The sequence below is a fragment of the Lampetra fluviatilis genome, chromosome 32 (genome assembly GCF_964198595.1).
Source record: "Lampetra fluviatilis chromosome 32, kcLamFluv1.1, whole genome shotgun sequence".
Taxonomy (NCBI): Eukaryota; Metazoa; Chordata; class Hyperoartia; order Petromyzontiformes; family Petromyzontidae; genus Lampetra; species Lampetra fluviatilis.
This window is the reverse complement of record NC_136306.1, coordinates 11,669,871-11,689,490: the sequence shown is the minus strand read 5'-3', so window position 1 is coordinate 11,689,490 and position 19,620 is coordinate 11,669,871. Positions and strand designations below refer to the sequence as shown.

Here is a 19,620-nt window from a genome sequence, read left to right as displayed (position 1 = left end):
ATTCGTCCCCTTGCAGGGAAGCCCTGTGCAGAGTGAGCACATCATGGCGAGCCAGTTTGTGACCACCGCCCCGAGGCGGACCGTGTGTGGGACACGGGATGTGTCGCGTCACTTCAGCCACAGTGCGCTCACACAGAGCCCGGAGAAATGCTTAGGGGGGAGATACAAAACCACTGGTGGCACACTTTGCGTGGGTATCTGAAGCTGTGAAACTCCTGCAAAAAAAAAAAACCTGCCGAGCACCTCCGATTTAGCACGGTTGGCTACGTATGGTGCGAAAGAAGTTCAACGTACGTGCACACATCATCATCTGTCCCTTTCATCGGCCGATCAGCGGCGATGAAGCCAAACTAATTTCGGCCGTGGTTCTCGTTATTCAGCCGCTATAACGACGCTTACATCGCCGGCAAGTGCGTTGAGTAACAGACTGAGAACCTGTTGAGAAGATCTCTTGTCTGATGGACGATCTGAGAGTTCAAAACAGAACAGTTAAAGGTCAAAGTTGGTAATTTACGGCTGAGTTGATGTGTAACCGTGGCAGTAATTTGTTACGTAATCGATTACCTTCGAAGTTCCCGCGCCCTTCATGAGCGTAGTGTGCCGTCACAATGCTCGTGACGAGGGATAATGACACAAGCTGTCGGACTTTAACGTGAGTTGAACATTTGGGAAGTTATTATTTTTTCCAATGAGAAAGTATGTGTGGTATATTAAAATATAACATGTAAATTTGATTAATAAAAGGTTACATTATTGGCTCCTGCTAACAACCAATATAGACTCATACATACTAAATTAAATCAATGGTTTATTCATTTTGGTGATAAGTGTAAGTTTATCTTGATATCACGGTTTATTTTAACAGGTAAATGTTTACAGTTAAACTGCGTACCTCAAGACTACGCTGGCTGGCTTAAACATCTTCAGAGCTGAAAATCCCAGGGCTAGCCTTCAGTTTCGATCTGACATATTTGTAAAAAAATAAATACAAGTTTATTTACGTATTCAATCCCGCGCTGCTGCATTTAAATAAGCGAGGTCCTCTCAGAGGTTTTTTTTTTTTGTCGGAGTTACCCAGCATTCATTTGGAAACCACGATCCAAGGAACTTCATCGGTGGTCGGGAAAAAAATGGTTCATCAAAAAAGTGGGGGGTCAGGCAAGAGGGGCGAGGGGGGGGGGGTAACCTGAGCGTCAGGTTTGGTGGGAACATGTTGGTGGGAACATGTTGATCGGAACATGTTGATCGGAACATGCAGAGTTTGTTCATAAGTGGGGGGGGGGGGGGGAGCTGTAAAAAGTGAGGTAAAAACCGACCGTACGTACCTCCCTTCCCTGCATGGCATCCCGACAAGGGTGGTGTGTGTGGTGCAACGAGACGGGGAGAGGGAGGGGGGGCGGGGGAGTTGGTTTTGGTGGGATTTTTTTTTTTCAAAACAGAAATGAAAACAAAAGCATCGGCGTTAGCAGCACAAACACAAAAAGCGAACGGGGAAACAGAAAAAACGCGGAAAAGGTTTCCGCTAAAGTTCTCGGCCGCGAAGAACAGAGAGGCTCCGAAAGATTTTAACGGTGACCGCACGCAAACTCATCGACGGAGATCGCAAAACAACGTGGATTGGCGCCGTGGAAATAAAAATTAAGTGGTAAAATCGACCGCGGGCAAAAATAATGTTTGGGTGTTAGACGTCGTTCGAGCAAGACGCCACCTTCGCAAGTTCAACATCTGCATTTTGTCAGGGCAGCATTGACAGTCGCTGAGGGAGTACAACGTGACACTTGGTTTGATTTGAGTTGACTAACTCAGTCAACCGCTTGGTGACGCAATGAACAACGCTGACTTAGAGTGACGCAATGAACAACGCTGACTTAGCATGACGCAGTGAAGAATGCTGACTTAGCGTAAGACAATGAAGAACACTGACTTAGAGTGACGCAATGAAGAACGCTGACTTTGAGTGACGCAATGAAGAACACTGACTTTGAGTGACGCAATGAAGAACGCTGACTTAGAGTGAGTCCGAGCTCACTGGGGGGATCTGCCTAATTTCAGCCTGGTCTGTGCGGGACGCCGAGCAGGAACATGTCTGCTCCCCGCACACCCCACCCCGTGCACCTCTCGCTCTGGCTGCAGCTAACTCATCAAATGCCACTTTCTGGTCTCCCATGCAGCGGATCTAAAACATGTGGATAGGGAAGTGTGGGGCTGGCGGGAGGCGAGCGCGAGGAGAGCGTCACCTCAGCATGGTGCTCCTCGTTCTGCTGCAGGACGTCAATCACCAACTCGGCGAGGTGAATGACATCCTCCAGTTTCTTCGCAGGAGTCACGAGTTGCCCTATGTTTTCTACGTGTTGTCGTCGTCGTCGGTGTTGCAGACGTCGTTGTTTGTTGTCGAGTAGGGGAGAGGGCAGAGGCACAACGGTTAGGAAAGAATACAAACTGCGAAACGTAAGCAGAAATGTCACCGTTGCTCCTTCGCGAGCGAGCAAACTATTCCCCATAAACACAACGAGCCGGCAACTGCACGCGGTCTCCGCATCAGGTGGGCGAAAGGTAATGGGGGGGAACGAACTAACAATAAACACATTTGCGGGAACAATTCATGCAAAATAAAGAGGCGACTCCTCCGGTCATGCTTTGGATTTTTCAAGACGCGTGCAAAATGAAGAATCGCGCGAGTTTCGAGAGAAGAAAGCCCATAGAAGCGTCCGGTAGGTAAAGCCCCCCGCTTCGCGACGCATTTCTCAAACGCTGTCAGCGATCGGACGCCGTTTCGTCACGCGTTCGTTAGTGCACACCGCGGGTATTGTAATTATTCTTTCACGCGTGTTCGGCAGATCGCGATAAACCTCTTTGCTTCGCGAGCATCTCCTCGAGGTGTTTTATGGCTCCCCGTGTTTACGCCATCGCGGAAAAAACACGCGACGTGAAATTATGAAAAAAACGTAAAGCGAATGAACGCGACGTTCATTCCGATGGAAGGACAGACAGCGCACACTGGGGACGATGTTTGTTGATATTGTGATGGGACAGCAAGAGATGGGGGCCACCACGAGAAGACGGGGGGTAGCGGGGGGGTCAGAGACAACTGGCAGGGAGGGATCAGCGGCAGAACAATCCGGAGGTTGAGAAGCACCGCTTTGCGGGGAAGTCAACAGCGGTTTGAATGTGGAATGTTCACCGCTGACTCAGGGCTGCAAGTAAGCAGGAGGATGAGCACAGATGCCTCGATGCTCATTTGAGCGGGGACATCACCGACGCGCTCTTTTGCTTTTCGGGAGACAAAGGCATCTAAAGGAGAGCCTGCAGCCTGAAACTGATCTAAGCCCTCACAGGCAACGACTACGATCATTCCTCGGCAATTCCTCGCGGTCGGGGATGAGGATGACTGTCGTCCACCGACGTCTTATCCGTGGCTCCGGAGGTGGCTGATGAGGCCGAGTGATCATTACGCGAGTCGAGGCCGCATGCGCCATGCGAAATCATAACTCCGTGGCCTGGAGGGTTAGGTTTGAGAAATTAGCATGGAGTATAGTTCTGAGTTGTTACAGCACAGCACGTGCAATCACGTGCTCAACTGAGCCTAGCAGCACTCAGCGTCGTCTTCACATAGCACACAGGAGGCGAATCCCCCGGGGTGTGGGCTCCCTGGCTGCGCCCTCCGCGTCGAGCGAATTCCGCGTCTCTCGAGCGGAGGCCGCGAGCGACTGCGGGGCAGCTCCGGCTGCGCCCGCAGTCGTCCGCGGGGCAAGCTCGAGAGGGGGGATGCCCAGACGCGCCGCGCGGTCCGACCTCGGATGAGCCGCGCGCGGCAGTGGAAACTCGCGTTGATAAATACGACATGCGTCTCAGCTGTACGTTAGTAGAATTCCGTACATCGTGATAGTTCTAGACAGGTGTCTTCTCGGTGTTTCAAATATCAATAGTATTGATTGTAAACTTTCTCACTGGTAACATCTACCCTGCAATGCTATTGAGGTTATTAAGCCTCGAAAGATGCTTAGAGCCCCACCGGCCATTCCTGTATATTTATTATGCAATTAGCTTCGGGCTCTAGAGTCACTATTACTCAGCAGGGGCATGCTTCACAGGAGAAGGGATGGGCAGATTCTAAAAGAAGCATTCCTTCTAAGCTCAGGCAATTAAATACGGACTCATTACGCCTATTAGCCAGGGCCACACAGACACGCTGCCTGCTTAAGAACAAAGCTGGGATGAACAACAATGGCTTTCAAAGTTAAAATACAACTAAATAATCAGTCAGTTGTTAGGCACGACAAAAATTAATGTTACAACTTGAACGATATATACGTCCGCGAGAAATTTGTAAACCAAACTCATCGATTCATCAAATGTGTTTTTGCTCGTTTGTTTGCGCATCTGGCATCGTCGTTTCCGCGTGCAGCCGAAAACAACGATCACCAACACGACCACCACCACTCTGCGCCCCCCTCGATTACATCCAACGGAGGGATCGGGGGGGGGACGCCTGACTCTGCCATGAAGTCGATCGGAACGCCTCTCAAGTCAGGCACCGCGTCCTTGATCAGTGCCGGGCCGGTGGGTAAAGAGTGGGGGCAGTGGAGACGTGGGGCACAGAAGGTGGTGGGAACAAGGCGTTGGGCGAGCAGGGGAAGGGATTTGTACGCGGTTTATAATTTTTATGAGCAGGTCAGTTTCGTTTTTTCTTTTAAGAATGTTTTCACGAGCGGGGCCCAGCCCCCACCAGCCTCTGGCTTTGATGCTTCGCTCAAACCGACGCTGACATTCGGCGCCAATGTCAATATCGATGGCTGTTGAGAAGTGTGTGAGGATTCTGATCTGAGTATTATTATCATTGTTACGATTAACGTTACTCTGGTCCACCCAGCCTGGTTCTCGTGTCAGCGTGGCCGCACTGTGGAGGTGAATATCGTGATAGGTGCTCAGTACTTGGCATGTTTTTGGGCAGAGGAATCTTCTGGATGGAGGCGCTATTCTGTCTGTAGGGGTGCGTGGGGGCTTTGTGTGCAGCGCGTCGGCGGGCCACTGCACGTGGCGGTGCACAGAAAGGGGTTAGACAGAGACACAGACACACAGAGACACACGCGCACGCATGTGTAACGAATATGTGTGGGCATGCACACACGCGCAGAGTGAAACAACAGAAAACAGCCAGATGAAAATGTAGAATAAACATCAAAATAATGCAATGTTCAGTGAACTCATAAAACCAACCATGGAACGTAAACAATGACATGAAATTATTTGAAATCGATGGTTAAAACTGGCTATAGGACGAAAGAAATATCTTACTTTGGACGAAGCACAATCGACAATATAGCAAGATATCGTGAAGACAGCAACGTTTTACCGGACGATAAATGTAAAGTGTACGATACCCAATAAATAAAAGAGACCAATTGCTAAACACTTAACTTGTATTTCAACGTATACAATCAGGAGTTAATCTCCTGACCGGTAATGACCACAAGGCTTGTCATTCTACAACTGGGATGCATTACTGGGGTGCATGCAGCTACGTGGTGCACAGGACCTCACGTCTCATCACGTGACCTCGACGGTTGAAATTATCACAAAACATAAACCCACGTGCTAGTATGCTCCATTAAAAACCATTACCAGCCCGGAGACTGCTCGTACTGGAACAGCCTAACGCGTGAAAGCGTCAATATTGCAAGCGGTTCATGAAGGACTGGGTAAGCACTTTATGCGTGTAATGGATCTACATTCATAGATCGTGAGAGACCCCTACGATCGGCAAGTGAGGCAGCGACCGTGACGCCCCCCCCAGTGTGTGACAGGGGTGCCATCGATACAGAAGCCATGGAGCGCGTGTTGGTGCAGCACTGTTGTGTCGACTGCGAGAGAGCCGGTGGCATCTTGCGTGCGGGGATGAGTTGCGCTGTGGATAGGGGCGGTAGCAGTGGTCTCGTGTCCATTTTCACGTCCATCGATTCAAGTAAACACAGGAATATGGCTCTGCGCCAGTCGACGCATGGACACGCACTTTAAACGGAGATTGTTCAATTTGTCGCGCTAACACGGCCTTGGAACGTTAGAATTTGGAACGTTAAAAAAAGTTAACACGGATATTGACGTTATATAAGACCACTGATGCAAGTTTATGAGACAAACCGCTTAATTGTTTTACTTTCACTGCCGCCTAATGTGAAACACGCGTGCCGCTCTGCCAACATCTGCTCAGTCACAAATACCAGAGGCCAGTGGTACGTCTCGAAAAACTCACATTCGGAAAATGATTAGAGGATGGACATCTACAGAAACTGTTGTGCCTATGTCTGCAGAAAAAAACATTACGTCAGGATGAATTTATGCAAGTTAGGGTATGATAACGAAGCCTCGCTTCGGCTCAGCACCAATTTGCAGGACGAGATGTTTGGCCAAATTCCTTTCACGGGCGTTTGGCTTCGTGTGGGCCGGAGAGGGGAGACCCCGGAGACAAGTCACCACGTGTGTGAGGGGGACATCACTCAACAGCTCTGCACGGATGGATTCGCTAAAAATCGAATGATGTACCACCACATCCTGGTCACTTTGCAACCTCAGCCAAACACACAGCTGGTGCAGTATCGCCAATCAGTCCCTCGATCCAAGCGCTGAAGTAGCTCAGCCTGTTCATCGTCCGCGATGCGGCTACATCGAGGAGTCACGGCTATTTGGTCGGAAGCATTGGTAGCTCTGTGCCTCATCAGCCAAGTGGCCGCCCCTGCCACGGGAATGAGGATTTCCCACTGCCGTCGCTGCACCGTCAAAGGGGGCAGCTGCCGCCCGACCCGGCTTTGGGCAGCGAGACACGCGGACGTCGAGTCGACGATCGTGGCAAATTTGCAAGAGCCGTGCATAGATATTGTTGTGAGATGTGGGTACTCCCACCGCTCTTCGGCAGCACACCTGGGCCAGTGTGGAACCGTCGGCCAAATTCCCTCTGTGGGCGAGGCTCTCTCCGGAGCTCCCCCCCGAGCGGAGGCCCTTCCGCCAGCAGTGAGCGTGAGCGAGACCTTGCAGGGGCTGCGCCTCTAACCGACGTAACACCAAAACGAGGAAAAACAAATGGCGGCGTACATTCGCTCGGCCGAAACGTTTAAGCGTTCGTCCCAGAAACTTCCCCCGATAGCCGGCACTACGTATGGGTGGATGGGGGGGGGTCTGTGGATGACAGCGGCGTGTGCCCAATCGGCGAGCCTCCCGTGCGAGTGACCGGCTGAGCGCGCTCGTTTCAATCGCGAAAACATCGCAGGCGTTTAAGCGCCTGAGATGCCGTTCACCTGAATCCTTCGGAGTGGCTTTTTTTTGTTTGGGGTTTTTTGTCATTTTGTTGTATTAATTATGGAGGAGGAAGAGGAGGAAGAGGAGGAAGAAGAGGAGGAGGAGGCAGAGGAGGCAGAGAAGGAAAGGAAAGCAATACACACAAAGACGGTGTTAATTCACGGCACGGTACACTCCAAAGAAGAACAAAAACAAAAATCATCAGAAAAAAAAAATCCACGCGTAAAAAGAAGCCCCCGTTAGTTAGGAGAAGGCTGTGCCCATGCATTGCGAGAGACACAGAAAGCACAACAACAACAACGTTAGCGGCACAAAATCACAGTACAAACACCATCGCCGTGACACCAAGGAAGCACGCATGCGCATGGTCAATCCGGTACGCAACCACGCACGGCATCGGCGCAGCACAAACAACACCACGGAAATAAAGGCAGCTTTTGGGACAGGGGAGAAATCACATTTCAGTGTTCATGGCTTCCTTTTGGAGTTTCTGTGCTTTGTTTTTTTTGGGTTTTTTTTCCGTTTAAGAGTTGCAAACAGCACCGTGACGACTGCTTGGATCTGAAATGGCTCGTTAAACGCTTAGCGCACGGAATGGGGGCAGACTCTGCAACAAACAGACAAGACAGACAGGCCCACGCACACACAAACACGCAAGGACACGGAAGCACAGAGTGGCTTCCCTTTCTCACGAGATCATCACAACGACAACAACAAAAAGAAGAGAACGGGAAACAAAAAAAGATAAAGCGAGAAAGAAGGCGATCGCGACAAACACAGCTGACCTCCTCCGTCAGGAACTCGAGCAAAAGATTCAAACGCATGGACAACCGACAAAGTAAAAATGCATTCATGTTCCAACGCAACGGACAAAGTGTCGCGACGATGTTTCGTCCCCAGCGACGACAAACTGTGGACAGGACAGGACGAACAAAAAAAATGCGGACAAAGACACAGAGTTCGGGGGTCAGTGGGAACAAGATGCAGTCGCCGGCAAAGCTACGGCAGCGATGGTGCCGCTGAGGTAGGTGAGCGGATAATTGTGGAGAAGGGGCAGCGATGCCTTCGGAGCGCAACCAACACCGGGCGACGGTCGATGACGCCACCACTGCTCGACTGTCACAGACGACGTTTGCCGAACGGGCAAACCGGCCGAGTATAAGCAGCGTGGATGAGAAGCACCTGCAGCTTATGCTGCGTGCACTCGTGCATCCGTATTTATAATTGCCTACAGACAACAGCGAAATATCGACATTGTTGCGTCTCACCATGGCGGAACCACAATTCACGTCGCTGTACAGCACGTATAAGCTGAAATACCGGCGACTTTTTGCAGAACATTAAGCAAAATTTGGCCGTATGCATCCATTTACAAATGCGCAAAAGAAATGCTCCGGTGTATTTTTGTGGTGGATTGAAAGCGATTTCGGGGCAATATCCCAGCAGATTAGCACCCTTTGGGTTGGTGAAGCATTCCACGCGTTCACACGTCGACAATCCGAGTGTAAATGTTCCCGATGTCACTTTCGGAATTACCGTCACGAGGGCTTCGCCAGTGAGGCCGCAATGACTTGGTTTGCTTTGCTGCGGCGAATGAAACCATTATCTTGTGAAAACCTTGCCGAGATTACAAACGTGCATCGGATGACGGGTTTAATATCGCTTTTTGACGTGTTATTCACTATGATTACTCATCGGCCATGGTCACTCTGCTGCTGGATGAGGGCCTTCTGATCTGTCGCAATCTCTCCCTATGCTACGATACAAGTGTAAATACTGACACTTCTAAAAGTATACATTTTTTAAATGTGCCACTTTCATTGCTGTAATAAGTGTAAAACTATTTATTTATCCATAAAAAGTCACCAAATTTGAGGGCTCTTTTTCAAGAGGGTCCTGCAAAGAGGAAAAATGGCAATTTCCATGGGAGGAAACTTGAATTAGTAGCAGGAGAAACCCCGAGATTACATAAGAGGATATAAAATTACCAACATAGTGTGCGCCTTGGTGGAGAGATGTTAACTACCTCGTCTGGTATGCAGGTGGTCGTGGGTTCGATCCCGACCCCTTGCGCCTGCTGCTGTATATTTGTAGTTTACATGTTCTCCTTTGGGTCGCGTAGATTGTCCTCCAGTTTTCCCCTCCACATTTAGAATCAACATCATGCGTTTTAGAGTATTTGGCTGCTATGAATTCCCACGTGATAATGAGCCACTTCGTTGAGCTATCATTTGTGGCCAGGTCGCTTCTGAAAAAGAGCTATACAGCTCAGTGGGCCTTACCTGGTAAAATAAAAATAGGTTAGTTTCAGTTTAGTTCTCTAGCAGGGGATTGACAATGAGCTGATGATTTACCCGAGTTAGCATGTATTTGAGTATTGCCTGAGGAGTGGTGCTTTGTCTCTTCTTGTGCACCAAACACATTCCAATAGCTGATCTCGCTCAGCATGGATGGTACCCCGCTTGCTCGTTCGCTCTCTTGCTTGCTCGTCAGCTACTTATTTCGACTTCAACTGTGAAATTTCAATCGCGCACTCACCTGTGGATGCCACGGGTGCCTGCCATGTCGGACGTAACCGTTAACGATCGGCAGACTAAAAATCGTTGGCTTATGACGATGTGCAACACGTAGATTCCGCTACCCCTGTTCTGACCGATGCGCACACGGTCTATTCATTGTCTAACGGCCACTCGCCTCAAACATTTACAACTGTGAACCCAGCAGGTAGCACGCGCCACACGCAGAAGCTCACGCACGCACGCGCAGACACCGGAGCAAGCGCATCGGTGCATTCGCCCAATATGCAGCATGCACAGTCGACCAGTGGGAAGGCGTTCCGAAATATCAAGTGCGCACGCAACCTGCACGGGCGTAGTCTCTCTTGAGACCCATGCAAAAACAAAAGGGAGAGAGACGGAGGTCGACCAGGTTGGTGGGAGAGAGAAGGGGACCCGGTGCAGGATTTTAAGTTGGAGAGGGCAGAAAGCAAGGTCTGGGGACAGGCGCGGGAGGGAAAGTAACGGGAGAAGTGGGAGGGTAGGATCCGCGCTGATCGTGACTCTCGCTGCCGTCGCAGACACTCAAAGGGGAAAGGCGAGGGAGCTGGTGGAGGTGGGAGGTGGTGGAGAAAATTCTATTGTGGAAAATAAAAATGGCTGCTTAGGAAGATGTATTCAGTTAACCCAGAAATCCAGCCTCGGCCTGTTACAGCTGAATTAGGCCTCTCGGTCAAAACTGTTACATTTGTATTGCCAACTTGAAAACCCTTTACTGAACCTGCTCTCCTGATGAAGCTCGTTCTGTTTTTATAATCGTTAAAGCATATTGTCATTCTGTGCAGTGCTGTAGGAAGGACTAAAATGTTTAGTTTTTTTTAATCAAGCATCCAAATCAACTATTCTTTTTTAAACAATTGCCAAAATGTCAGGTGATTTTTACATCCAACAAATACCCGTTATTGGGTATTACAACTTTGATTTAAACATTTCAAATAAAATATCTTGAGTCTTGAATTTAAGTTTTGGGAACAACTGACCAATTAGAATGTTTTTTTATGGATGCAGAGCAAGATTTTGAGTCACAAGTAGCAGCAACAAAAAAGCTAATCTTTAGCATTTGTTTGTCATTACAACTATGTAATTATACCACGAGAAAGATATCTAAAAATGACTCTATATGCATCAACACCTTGCCTACGTGTAATAAAAACATCGAGAATGAACGTACGATGGGATTACTGTTATTTTAATGCGATTCCCGATTAGGATGAATCATCCGTGAACGCACCGCTCCTGGAGGTAACGTCGTGCGTTTGTTTTTTGGCATTTCCGGATCGCGACTGCCGCAGATTTTAGCGCCGGATTATCACCTGCAGATTGACTCCGTGGAAGTTGTTAACCCCAGCGAGGTGTGTAGCCAGCTCCAAATCCTCGCCCACCCGTCACCACCGTCGCCATCATCTCCGCCTCTTGCTTTACAAGCGCCCCTTTAGGCTGCCCCCCTCGATATGCGGTTCACGCGGCGACAACAACAACAAAAAACTTCCCGCACTACTCTCCGCTACCTGCCCAATGCCCCCCCACCCCCCGGCTCGCGTTTAACCCAACCCCGGAAAATAAGGAAGAAACTCAAAGGTCAAACCGAAACGCCTGACGGAGGCCCGCACTGCGTTTGTTTGCAGACACTGAGAGGGAAGAGTATGTTCGTACTCACGAATGGTTAAATTCACCACTTGGGAGGCCAAGCAGAAGACTGGGTGTTCATACATTTCCCTCTTTTTCCCTACAAAAAAAGGAGGATTACAACAAAGGGCGGCATGCAAGAAAGCTCAGGTCAAAGGTTACAAGCCGAGAAAGGGGGGGGGCGGGGGCGGCGGAAACAAGGTGAGGGCAGGGAGGGGAACATTCGAGGGTCACACGGGCATGGTTCAGTGCAGCGTGAGGGTCAAGGGGTCAAGGTTGAAAGGTCAGGAGGGGGTTAAAGTTCAAGGTTCAGTGGGGACGGGCATAAAAGTCAAGTTTTTTTGGGGGAGGGGTGAGGGAGGTGAGGGGGGTCAGGTTTCCAAAAACTGGGTTTCAGGGATCATTGGAGGAACGCGCTTGAATTTCTGCAGCCGATGTTGATGACCGGACGATGAGACACAAAAAGAAAGAACAGAACACAATCGCTGGCGGTGGGTGGGTAGGGTGGACGAATGTACGAAGAGAAAAGAACCGGTGCCGTATACCGTGAGGCACTTCACAACCAAAAGGGGAGAGAGAGGCGGTGACAGCCAAGCGGGGGACGCGGTGCCTCGGAAACCCAAGCGGAATATTGGCAAATGTGAACGCGTAGTGGGTTCACGCGTGTGTCGCTTGTACACAAAACCCCGTGTGGCCACTCGCAAATATCCGGCTCAGCTGGTACGAGCGTCCCAGCTGAGCAAAATGCACACGCTGTCCGCGCTAGCGTTCGCATATCTACACGTGCATATGAGCACACACGCGTGTGTGCGCACGTGAAACCGTTCATGTTTAGGTTATTTATAGAGGACGGGACAAATATATCCTTAAATTCCATGGGCAAATACTGCTGTGTATATGTGTATGCATATATATAGATAGGCACAAATGTGAAAAATAAATTTAAGTGGAACAAAGTGGCTTGGTTAAGATAATACTTTACGAGTAATTTGATTACACACAACCCAAAAAATAAAAATAAACTTTGCGTAAGCTCTGCATGAACACGACTGTGGTTTCTGAGTGGCACTGGATGGCACGCGACACACCTTGACTCACTATAATCCAGTCCAAAAACGATTGTATACGTTTCTATGTCACGTTGTCCCAACAGGGCCGAGATGTTAACTACCTCGCCTGGTATACAGGAGGTCGTCGGTTCGATCCCGACCCTGACGATGCCTGCTGCTGCTGTATATTTGGAGTTTGTGTGTTCTCCACATTTAGAAAAAAGACATGCGTTTAGAGTATTTGGCTGCTGCTATAAATGCCCACGTGATAATAAGCCGCTTCGTTGAGCTATCATTTGTGGCCAGGTCGGGCCTGACCTGATGAAATAAAAAGCTTATAGTTTTTTTTTTATAGTTTTACATGCTGACAAACAAAGGTGATAATGATGGTAACTCTAACTTAAGCACTGAATTCCATCTTTTTTTATTCTCTTCTGTCTCGTGCACATCGTAGTCCCACTAACCTGGTGACCTAATGCGAGGAGGCCATACGAACCCAGGAGGAAACCCTTCCCCGTGAGACAGAGTCCAAGGGCTGACCGGCAGCGCAATCGGAAAAAGCCGACGGGGCAGCAGTCGTCGCTACGCGTTCCACGTACAGCGACAATGTGAATGCATTTTTACTTTGAGCACAAATAAAAAACGTAAGGTTAAATATACATACATATAGAAAAAAAAAGATACACCGTATATAAAAAAGGCTAATAAGAGAAGACGAAAAAAACTCCACAATTGCTTCAAATTAAACTGGAGCCCTGAGCGGCGAATGAAAGACAAAATGAGCATCGCGTCACAATGTCGTGTTCGCCATTGTGACCGTCATCAGTGTCAGCATCGGAAACCTGCACTCGCGACTCACTCTTCAGCGCTACCCCCCCGAAGCCGTCGGCCGTGTGGCCGTGTCAAAGTCAAACTCTGAGGGGCAGGGGTGGCGGTGGCAGCGGGGGGCAACGACTTGGCTCACGTCGTCGAGATTCACGCGACTCTTGAGGTCGGATCAGATTCATTAAAATCGACGGTTTACATCGCTCTCCCGCTTGGTTTTCAGTTTCAAACACGTGTCTGATTGGACGTGGCGCCCGACAACACTACACGTGCCGGGGGAAGGGGGAGTCAGGGGGGGGGGCGAAACGTCGGACGTCGTACGGAACAACACACGGGACAACCCGACCGCGCACAGGAAGGCTTCACAGCCAAGCTGCGAAGACCTGCGCCGTCGCAGTGCACAGCACGGACCACAGAGCTGACGATCGGAATTTGAGAGCGGCACCTGGATTCTTTTTGTTTGTTAGATCCCTGCTGGTTACAACGGGTGCGTGCGCCGACCACGAGATATCTGTTATTGGATGAGCAGTCGTTTTGAAAGCGACGCACTGCGACTTCATGCACCGGCCTTTTGCATCTCGATCAATGCAGGTTGGTCGCGTGAACCTAAGGAACGTGAGCGCGGGCAAATTCCGTAATCTGCCGTCACGCGAGGGCTCTGCCTGGAAAGGAGAGCTGGGAAACGAGGTTAAGCAAAAATACACGACAACAACAAACTTACATCACAACAACAACAACAAACAACAGCAGCCGTTGTCGCCGCTGAGCGACCGCGACATCACCGCAGCGCTCCTGCGAGGCGAGGTAAACCTCGTGGCAGTCACAAGTGAATATATACACGAATGGGAAAAACACGCACACACGCACACGCGCACACGCGCACGCCGCAATGATCCACCGGTAGACAGTGAGAGAGAGAGTGAGTGACGTTAGCAAGTGCTGACTCAGGCCGACACTTCGAGAGTTGGTGACAGCAGCACCGCCGTTGCCCAGCAACCTGCATCGCGCGAGCGTAGGAGTTTACACATTGCACCAGCTACTCATTGAAGGCCGAGTCGACTTAAAAGGAGGCCGATGTCCAGCTTCGCGTATACAGTGTGCGTCGTATAGAATTCCACTCGTGCGGATGCGCAGGAATTGAGGCCAGGTCAGCAGAATGGCAGCGGAGTATTGCTCATCACTACACCTGCTTACATACATTTGGATTTTACATTAAAATGAATAAGATATAAATGTATCCCGCAACATACCCATCCTGTATATATTGCTTAGCTTATGCGAAAGTTGTTTTAGCCGTAAACTATTTATAAACTGGTACGTTAACCTCAAGGGCCGATGTTAACCTTAACGAAACATTTTAATTGAGCCTGATTCAAAGCCACGGAATTTTATTGAAAATATGATACATTGACAAAACATAACTTGGTAAATGAAACGTGCTTTTTCAACATTAGGGAAACGCCTCACCCCTCTCCTTGACCCTAGTTTACGAGCTGTGCACGTCTGTTAGATGAACACCGCATGCACACGTGTTGCCCGTGACTCTCAAACAATATATACGTACTCTTTGGGTCTTTCGGTAAAGTCACGTAGATAGAAAAATAATACAAGAATAATAAATGTGTAAACGCTGTACAGAAGTAATCGGACCTTAAACCCCGTGTGAATGCATCAAGAGAAAAAAAAATAGGTGTACAAACAACAAGATTGAAAAGGCGTGCAAGAAATAATAATTTTAATAAAAGCAAAACTACAAAGTAACACGATAAGCGGGACATCTTGAATAAACGTAACAGGCACTGCACACGCAAGCACGGCCCATCTCAAATCAGTCGCTCACACAGCGATTATTGCTACATTGTTTATTCGTGTGAAGGGGTTAAAGGAAATGTTTGTGAATAATTCTCCATCTGTGGCACAGCTGGTGTTTACAGTCTGAAGACACTTTGCGATTCCTGCTTACATGCCTTTGGGCAAGATCAACAAATCAGCATTCACACCGTTCCAAGGAAATGTAATTTCGAAAAGATTAAAGCCCCCACTCTGTAGACCTTCTCTCTCTCTCCGTATCTCTGGCAACCCACGCGCAGTGCTTTCAGGTAGAGGTGTGCCAGGTGTTGTCATCGAACTGGCTCAGATATTCCAGATTTGATGAGATTTTTTTTTACGAAAAGGGCCGTTAGGTTCAAACCCATGCGCCTGCCGTTGCATATGAACACTGTGAGACGCATCTCCCCGAGATGTTTCCCCAGGTCGAGTATTGTGCCCAACAGCACCCACGTTGCATTTGCTGGTGTCAATTTTCATGCCGAAAAAAAGCCCACGCACACATGCATACGCCGAGGTCTTCATTGTATGACATCAAATGACGTAACCTAACAGACATTCGCGAGAAAATCAGCAGGCCACGTGAAAGATTCCGTGATTATTCACAACGGTCATTTTAGACATTCATCACTGACGCAGACGTGTTAGCAACATGACACACTTCAGCAGCAGCAGCAGCAGCAGGAGCAGCAGCAACGTTTTCCAAAAAATTAATCAAGCCCGCACGCATATGACCAACAACATCCAGATGTAGTCAGCTTCCAGCGGCATCAAACTCTGGAAACATTGCGACCAGACGACAACCTTGAAGAAAACCCGGAGGCCAGTGGACAGCAAATCCAGAACAACAACAAAATATTTAGCACAAACATTTCTGGGTAAGAGGACTGAGCTGCGTGGAGGTGGCAGCTGGAAGGTGAAGGAGGATCAGGCCTTACCTTCGATCTTGGCGTACTCGGAGAGGCGGGTGTAGTTGATGAGAGCTGCCTTTTCCAGACACACTTGGATCACCGCTTTGACCTCCTCGGCCGGCACGGGCGTCACGATGTCCTTCATGAGCACCTGCAGGGCATTACGCGCGTCATCGTCAACAGCGCGAGCACACACGATCAATCCGCTGCTGGATGAGGGCGCCGGCTCCTCGAACTGTGGCCGCCTCTCACGGCCCTGCGCTGGATTGATCCACGCGCGCTTGAGTCGATTTCATCGCTCCATCTCCTCGGTAGACGTCGTCTCGGGCGGGTTCCATTCCACCGTTATTCTTGTGAGAGGCGGCCATGATCATATTTACTTACCAGGAAAGTCTCAGGACTCTGATTCGAGAGGGTCACGCGCTTTGAACGTTTGGCCAATCCTACGGATGTTTAGCGTGCGGGAGGACGCTGGAGTGCTTGGTGAAAACCAATCCATACGAGGGGGGGGGGGGGAAACGCAAAGCTCCGCACAGATAGATTCAAGAATCCAGTGCTGTAGCGCCATCTGCTGGCCGCCTTGCTAGGGCTGCGAGTTTGGACTTTACCCGCTCGAGAAGAGAAAGCGTGGCCTTGAGTGCCCCCTCTGGTCGTCCAAATGGGAAGCAATACCTGCACGACACAAAACGCAAACAGTGGACAGAGCATCAATAACGTCATCGTCGTCGTTGTAATGGTTTAGAATCAACATCACGCGTTTGACAGTATTTGGCTGCTCTGCATTTGTACGTGATAAGCCACTTCGCTGAGATATTATTTGTGGCCAGGTTGCTTCTGAAAAAGAGCTGTACAGCTCAGCGTGTCTTACCTGGTAAAAATAAAAATACACGTTTTAGTTTAGTTTATTATCACCGTTACGATGCTTGTTTACCCAGGAAAGCGTCATTGAGTCTCGTGACTTTCCTGCCAGGAGGGTCATGCCTCCAGACAACGTTCTCACAGCAGGGGGCAATGTTTGCGATGTGTGATCCTCATTGAGTCACCTGCAAGGTCGTTTATAACCATTTCTATTTCCGTACAAAAGCTCGCTTAAATGGAATTCTTTTGATGTGATGCATTTCAAGCGTTTACTGTTGAGAGCGCACGGCAACAATGATACATTTAAGAATTGTATGTGTATACTATCACAAAGTACAAGTCATAGTCTACTATAAAAAAAACACAAAGATCTCCCTTACAGCCTGAAACAGACTGTTGGGGCAAGTGCTGTTAGCGAGCAGCACCTATGAAGGCCGGCACGGCGCACGAAAGGGAGGGTAGCCAGCACCACGCCCGGCTGCCTTTGTCTCCCCAGTGGCGACGTTTACTACACACCACACCAGGTACTCATTTGAGGCTGAGTCGATATGGGGGAAGCCCAGGACCAATTCAAATAATCTTCACCGATGTTCGCCGTGAGCGGGAATCGAACTCGGGTCGCCAGGTTCTTAGCGCGGCGCGCTAACCACTACACTCCCGCTCCCCACAACGCAGATTCACACGCATGTACAAAACACTATACTATACCATTTTCATTTTATCAGGTAAGGCCCAATCAGCTACATAGCTCTTGGTCACAAAATCGCGAATCTTTCCAAAGCTGTCAAACTTCTCTATCCCCCTGTAGCCCAGGCAAGCAATCGATATGTGAATTAGCTCGATATACATCAAGTGCTGTTGTTGATTGGTAAACATGCAAAGCTGTACCCTTAGGGGAGCTGACGGGACCAGAGTAAATGATGCCTGCGGTAATGAGAAAGTTGGTTGTTTTAAGCCAATTTCCTCTCCAGAGGTTAGCGTGTCAGCCTGCAAGGTGTCTGTACCCAGCTGATGTTAATCAACCACCCAAACAAAGAGAGATCTGCGGCAGCCTTTGGCAGAACTCAATTCTGTTGTCAGAAACAAATTCATCTTCCGAGTAGTAAACAACCTCTCAGTGCAACCTTGAATGCGGCACACGGGGAAACTAATATCGTTCCCTTCCCCAGCAATGGAATGAATTTCGTTTGAAGACTCTTCTGTAGGGAAGAGCAGCGGCACGGTGGTTAGTGCACTGAACCCAGCGACCCGAGTTGAGTTCCCGGCCACGGCTGACATCAGCGGCGAGCGATGTCTGGGCTGGAGCTCGTCCCCTCCTTCGCCAGCTGACCAATGGGGCCAGAACAGCCCCATCGTCTGGAGCGATGGAAGGTTACGCCTTCATCCAGCAGTGGATTGACAAAGGGCAGTAAATTATGACTTTCAATTGAATGAACGTATACGTCTGTGCATTTGGGTTGCAGCGCACGTACGTTTGTAGCCGTACGTGTGTCACCGTATGTGTGTGAACAATACGGAAGACGGTTCAGTGGTGAGTGCACTGCTGTGACCCCGAATACCTGAGTACACAAATCTCGGTCGGGGTGAACATCAGTGGGGAATGTAATTTGGATACGTTACGGGAGCCCCAACTTAACCAGCCCGCACTAGTCAAAGTGGTGAAGTATGGACAAAAAACTAAAGTGGTGAAGTTTGGACAAACAAACGGCCAAACAACGACCATGTCCGACAAAGTGTAAGGGAGGCCTTCCAGAGCTGTATGTACATATGCTGAACTTCTTTCGCACCGTACGTAGCCGACCGTGCCAATCGGAGGTGCGGCAAATCGGAGCTGTACAATCAAGCTCGACGCTTGCAAGCCTCGGGAGCGCGTTGACGATTCCCCAACCCCGACAGCCGCTTGCTCGCCGGCCGGCACGGCAATATTGGCCACAAAACTCCATCTCGCGCGTAAAAAAAAAAAATTCACGACGGCTAATTATGGGGGTAACGCCACCTTCACCACCACCCCCACCACCAACAGCAACTCCACCTCCGGTGCCAAGAAAGAGAAGAAAACCACCACCACCAACCGATAAAAACCTGCTTCCAGCAACCTCCGTGCTCACCCACGCCACCCCCCCCCCCCCAGAGGACGCGTTCACTCGCAGTCCTCTCTGCGCTGCTGCTGCCTAAGGTGGGGAGAAGTGAGAAGGAGCTTTCTGGGAGGAGAGCGGCGCTCCTTGGCAGTGCTAATTATCACCTAATCAGCGGAGGAGGGGAGGGGAGCCTCGGACGCACAATGGAACGGCCCAGGATCCTCATCATTTCTCGCCGGACCCCTGGCAGTCGTCGATGGCATTAACATAATCCCTTCTGTTTACATCTCAAATGACATGGACTAATCTACGGGTAAGCCTGCGTGCCCGTGAAAGGCCCCTTTCAGCCGGGGCTCGGAATTAGGCTCGCCCACGGCCAACGAATCGGTCCCAGTGGAGAGTGGCGGCCGTCGTAAATAGTCCCATTCAGGGCTCTGTTCCATGGCTTGCTGCGTCTCGCAATAGGACAGCGAGCACGTGTATGTATAGTATGTATACACACACACGTGTGTGTGTATATACTATACATACACGTGTGTGTGTAGTAAAAACGTAGTGTGTGTATATGTATGCTAAGGCGAGGTCCCCATGGATGGTTTGC

The 19,620-nt window shown here is 49.6% G+C and overlaps 1 protein-coding gene across 16 annotated transcripts in view; it reads right to left on the bottom strand.

The window, feature by feature from the left end:
* The window catches only part of LOC144943769 (calcium-dependent secretion activator 1-like), a 366,726-nt gene that overhangs the window by 54,250 nt on the left and 292,856 nt on the right, over positions 1-19,620 (bottom strand). For 9 of the 16 annotated variants that reach the window (XM_078871583.1, XM_078871587.1, XM_078871581.1 and 6 more), the window contains exons 16-20: positions 16,692-16,755; positions 16,111-16,234; positions 11,503-11,571; positions 7,290-7,307; positions 2,238-2,344 (exon numbers count right to left, since the gene is read on the bottom strand). In XM_078871583.1, coding sequence (XP_078727709.1) covers positions 2,238-2,344; positions 7,290-7,307; positions 11,503-11,571; positions 16,111-16,234; positions 16,692-16,755 — 382 coding nt within the window. The remainder of the gene's footprint in view (positions 1-2,237; positions 2,345-7,289; positions 7,308-11,502; positions 11,572-16,110; positions 16,235-16,691; positions 16,756-19,620) is intronic. The other 7 variants (XM_078871591.1, XM_078871589.1, XM_078871594.1 and 4 more) reach the window with 3 other exon arrangements.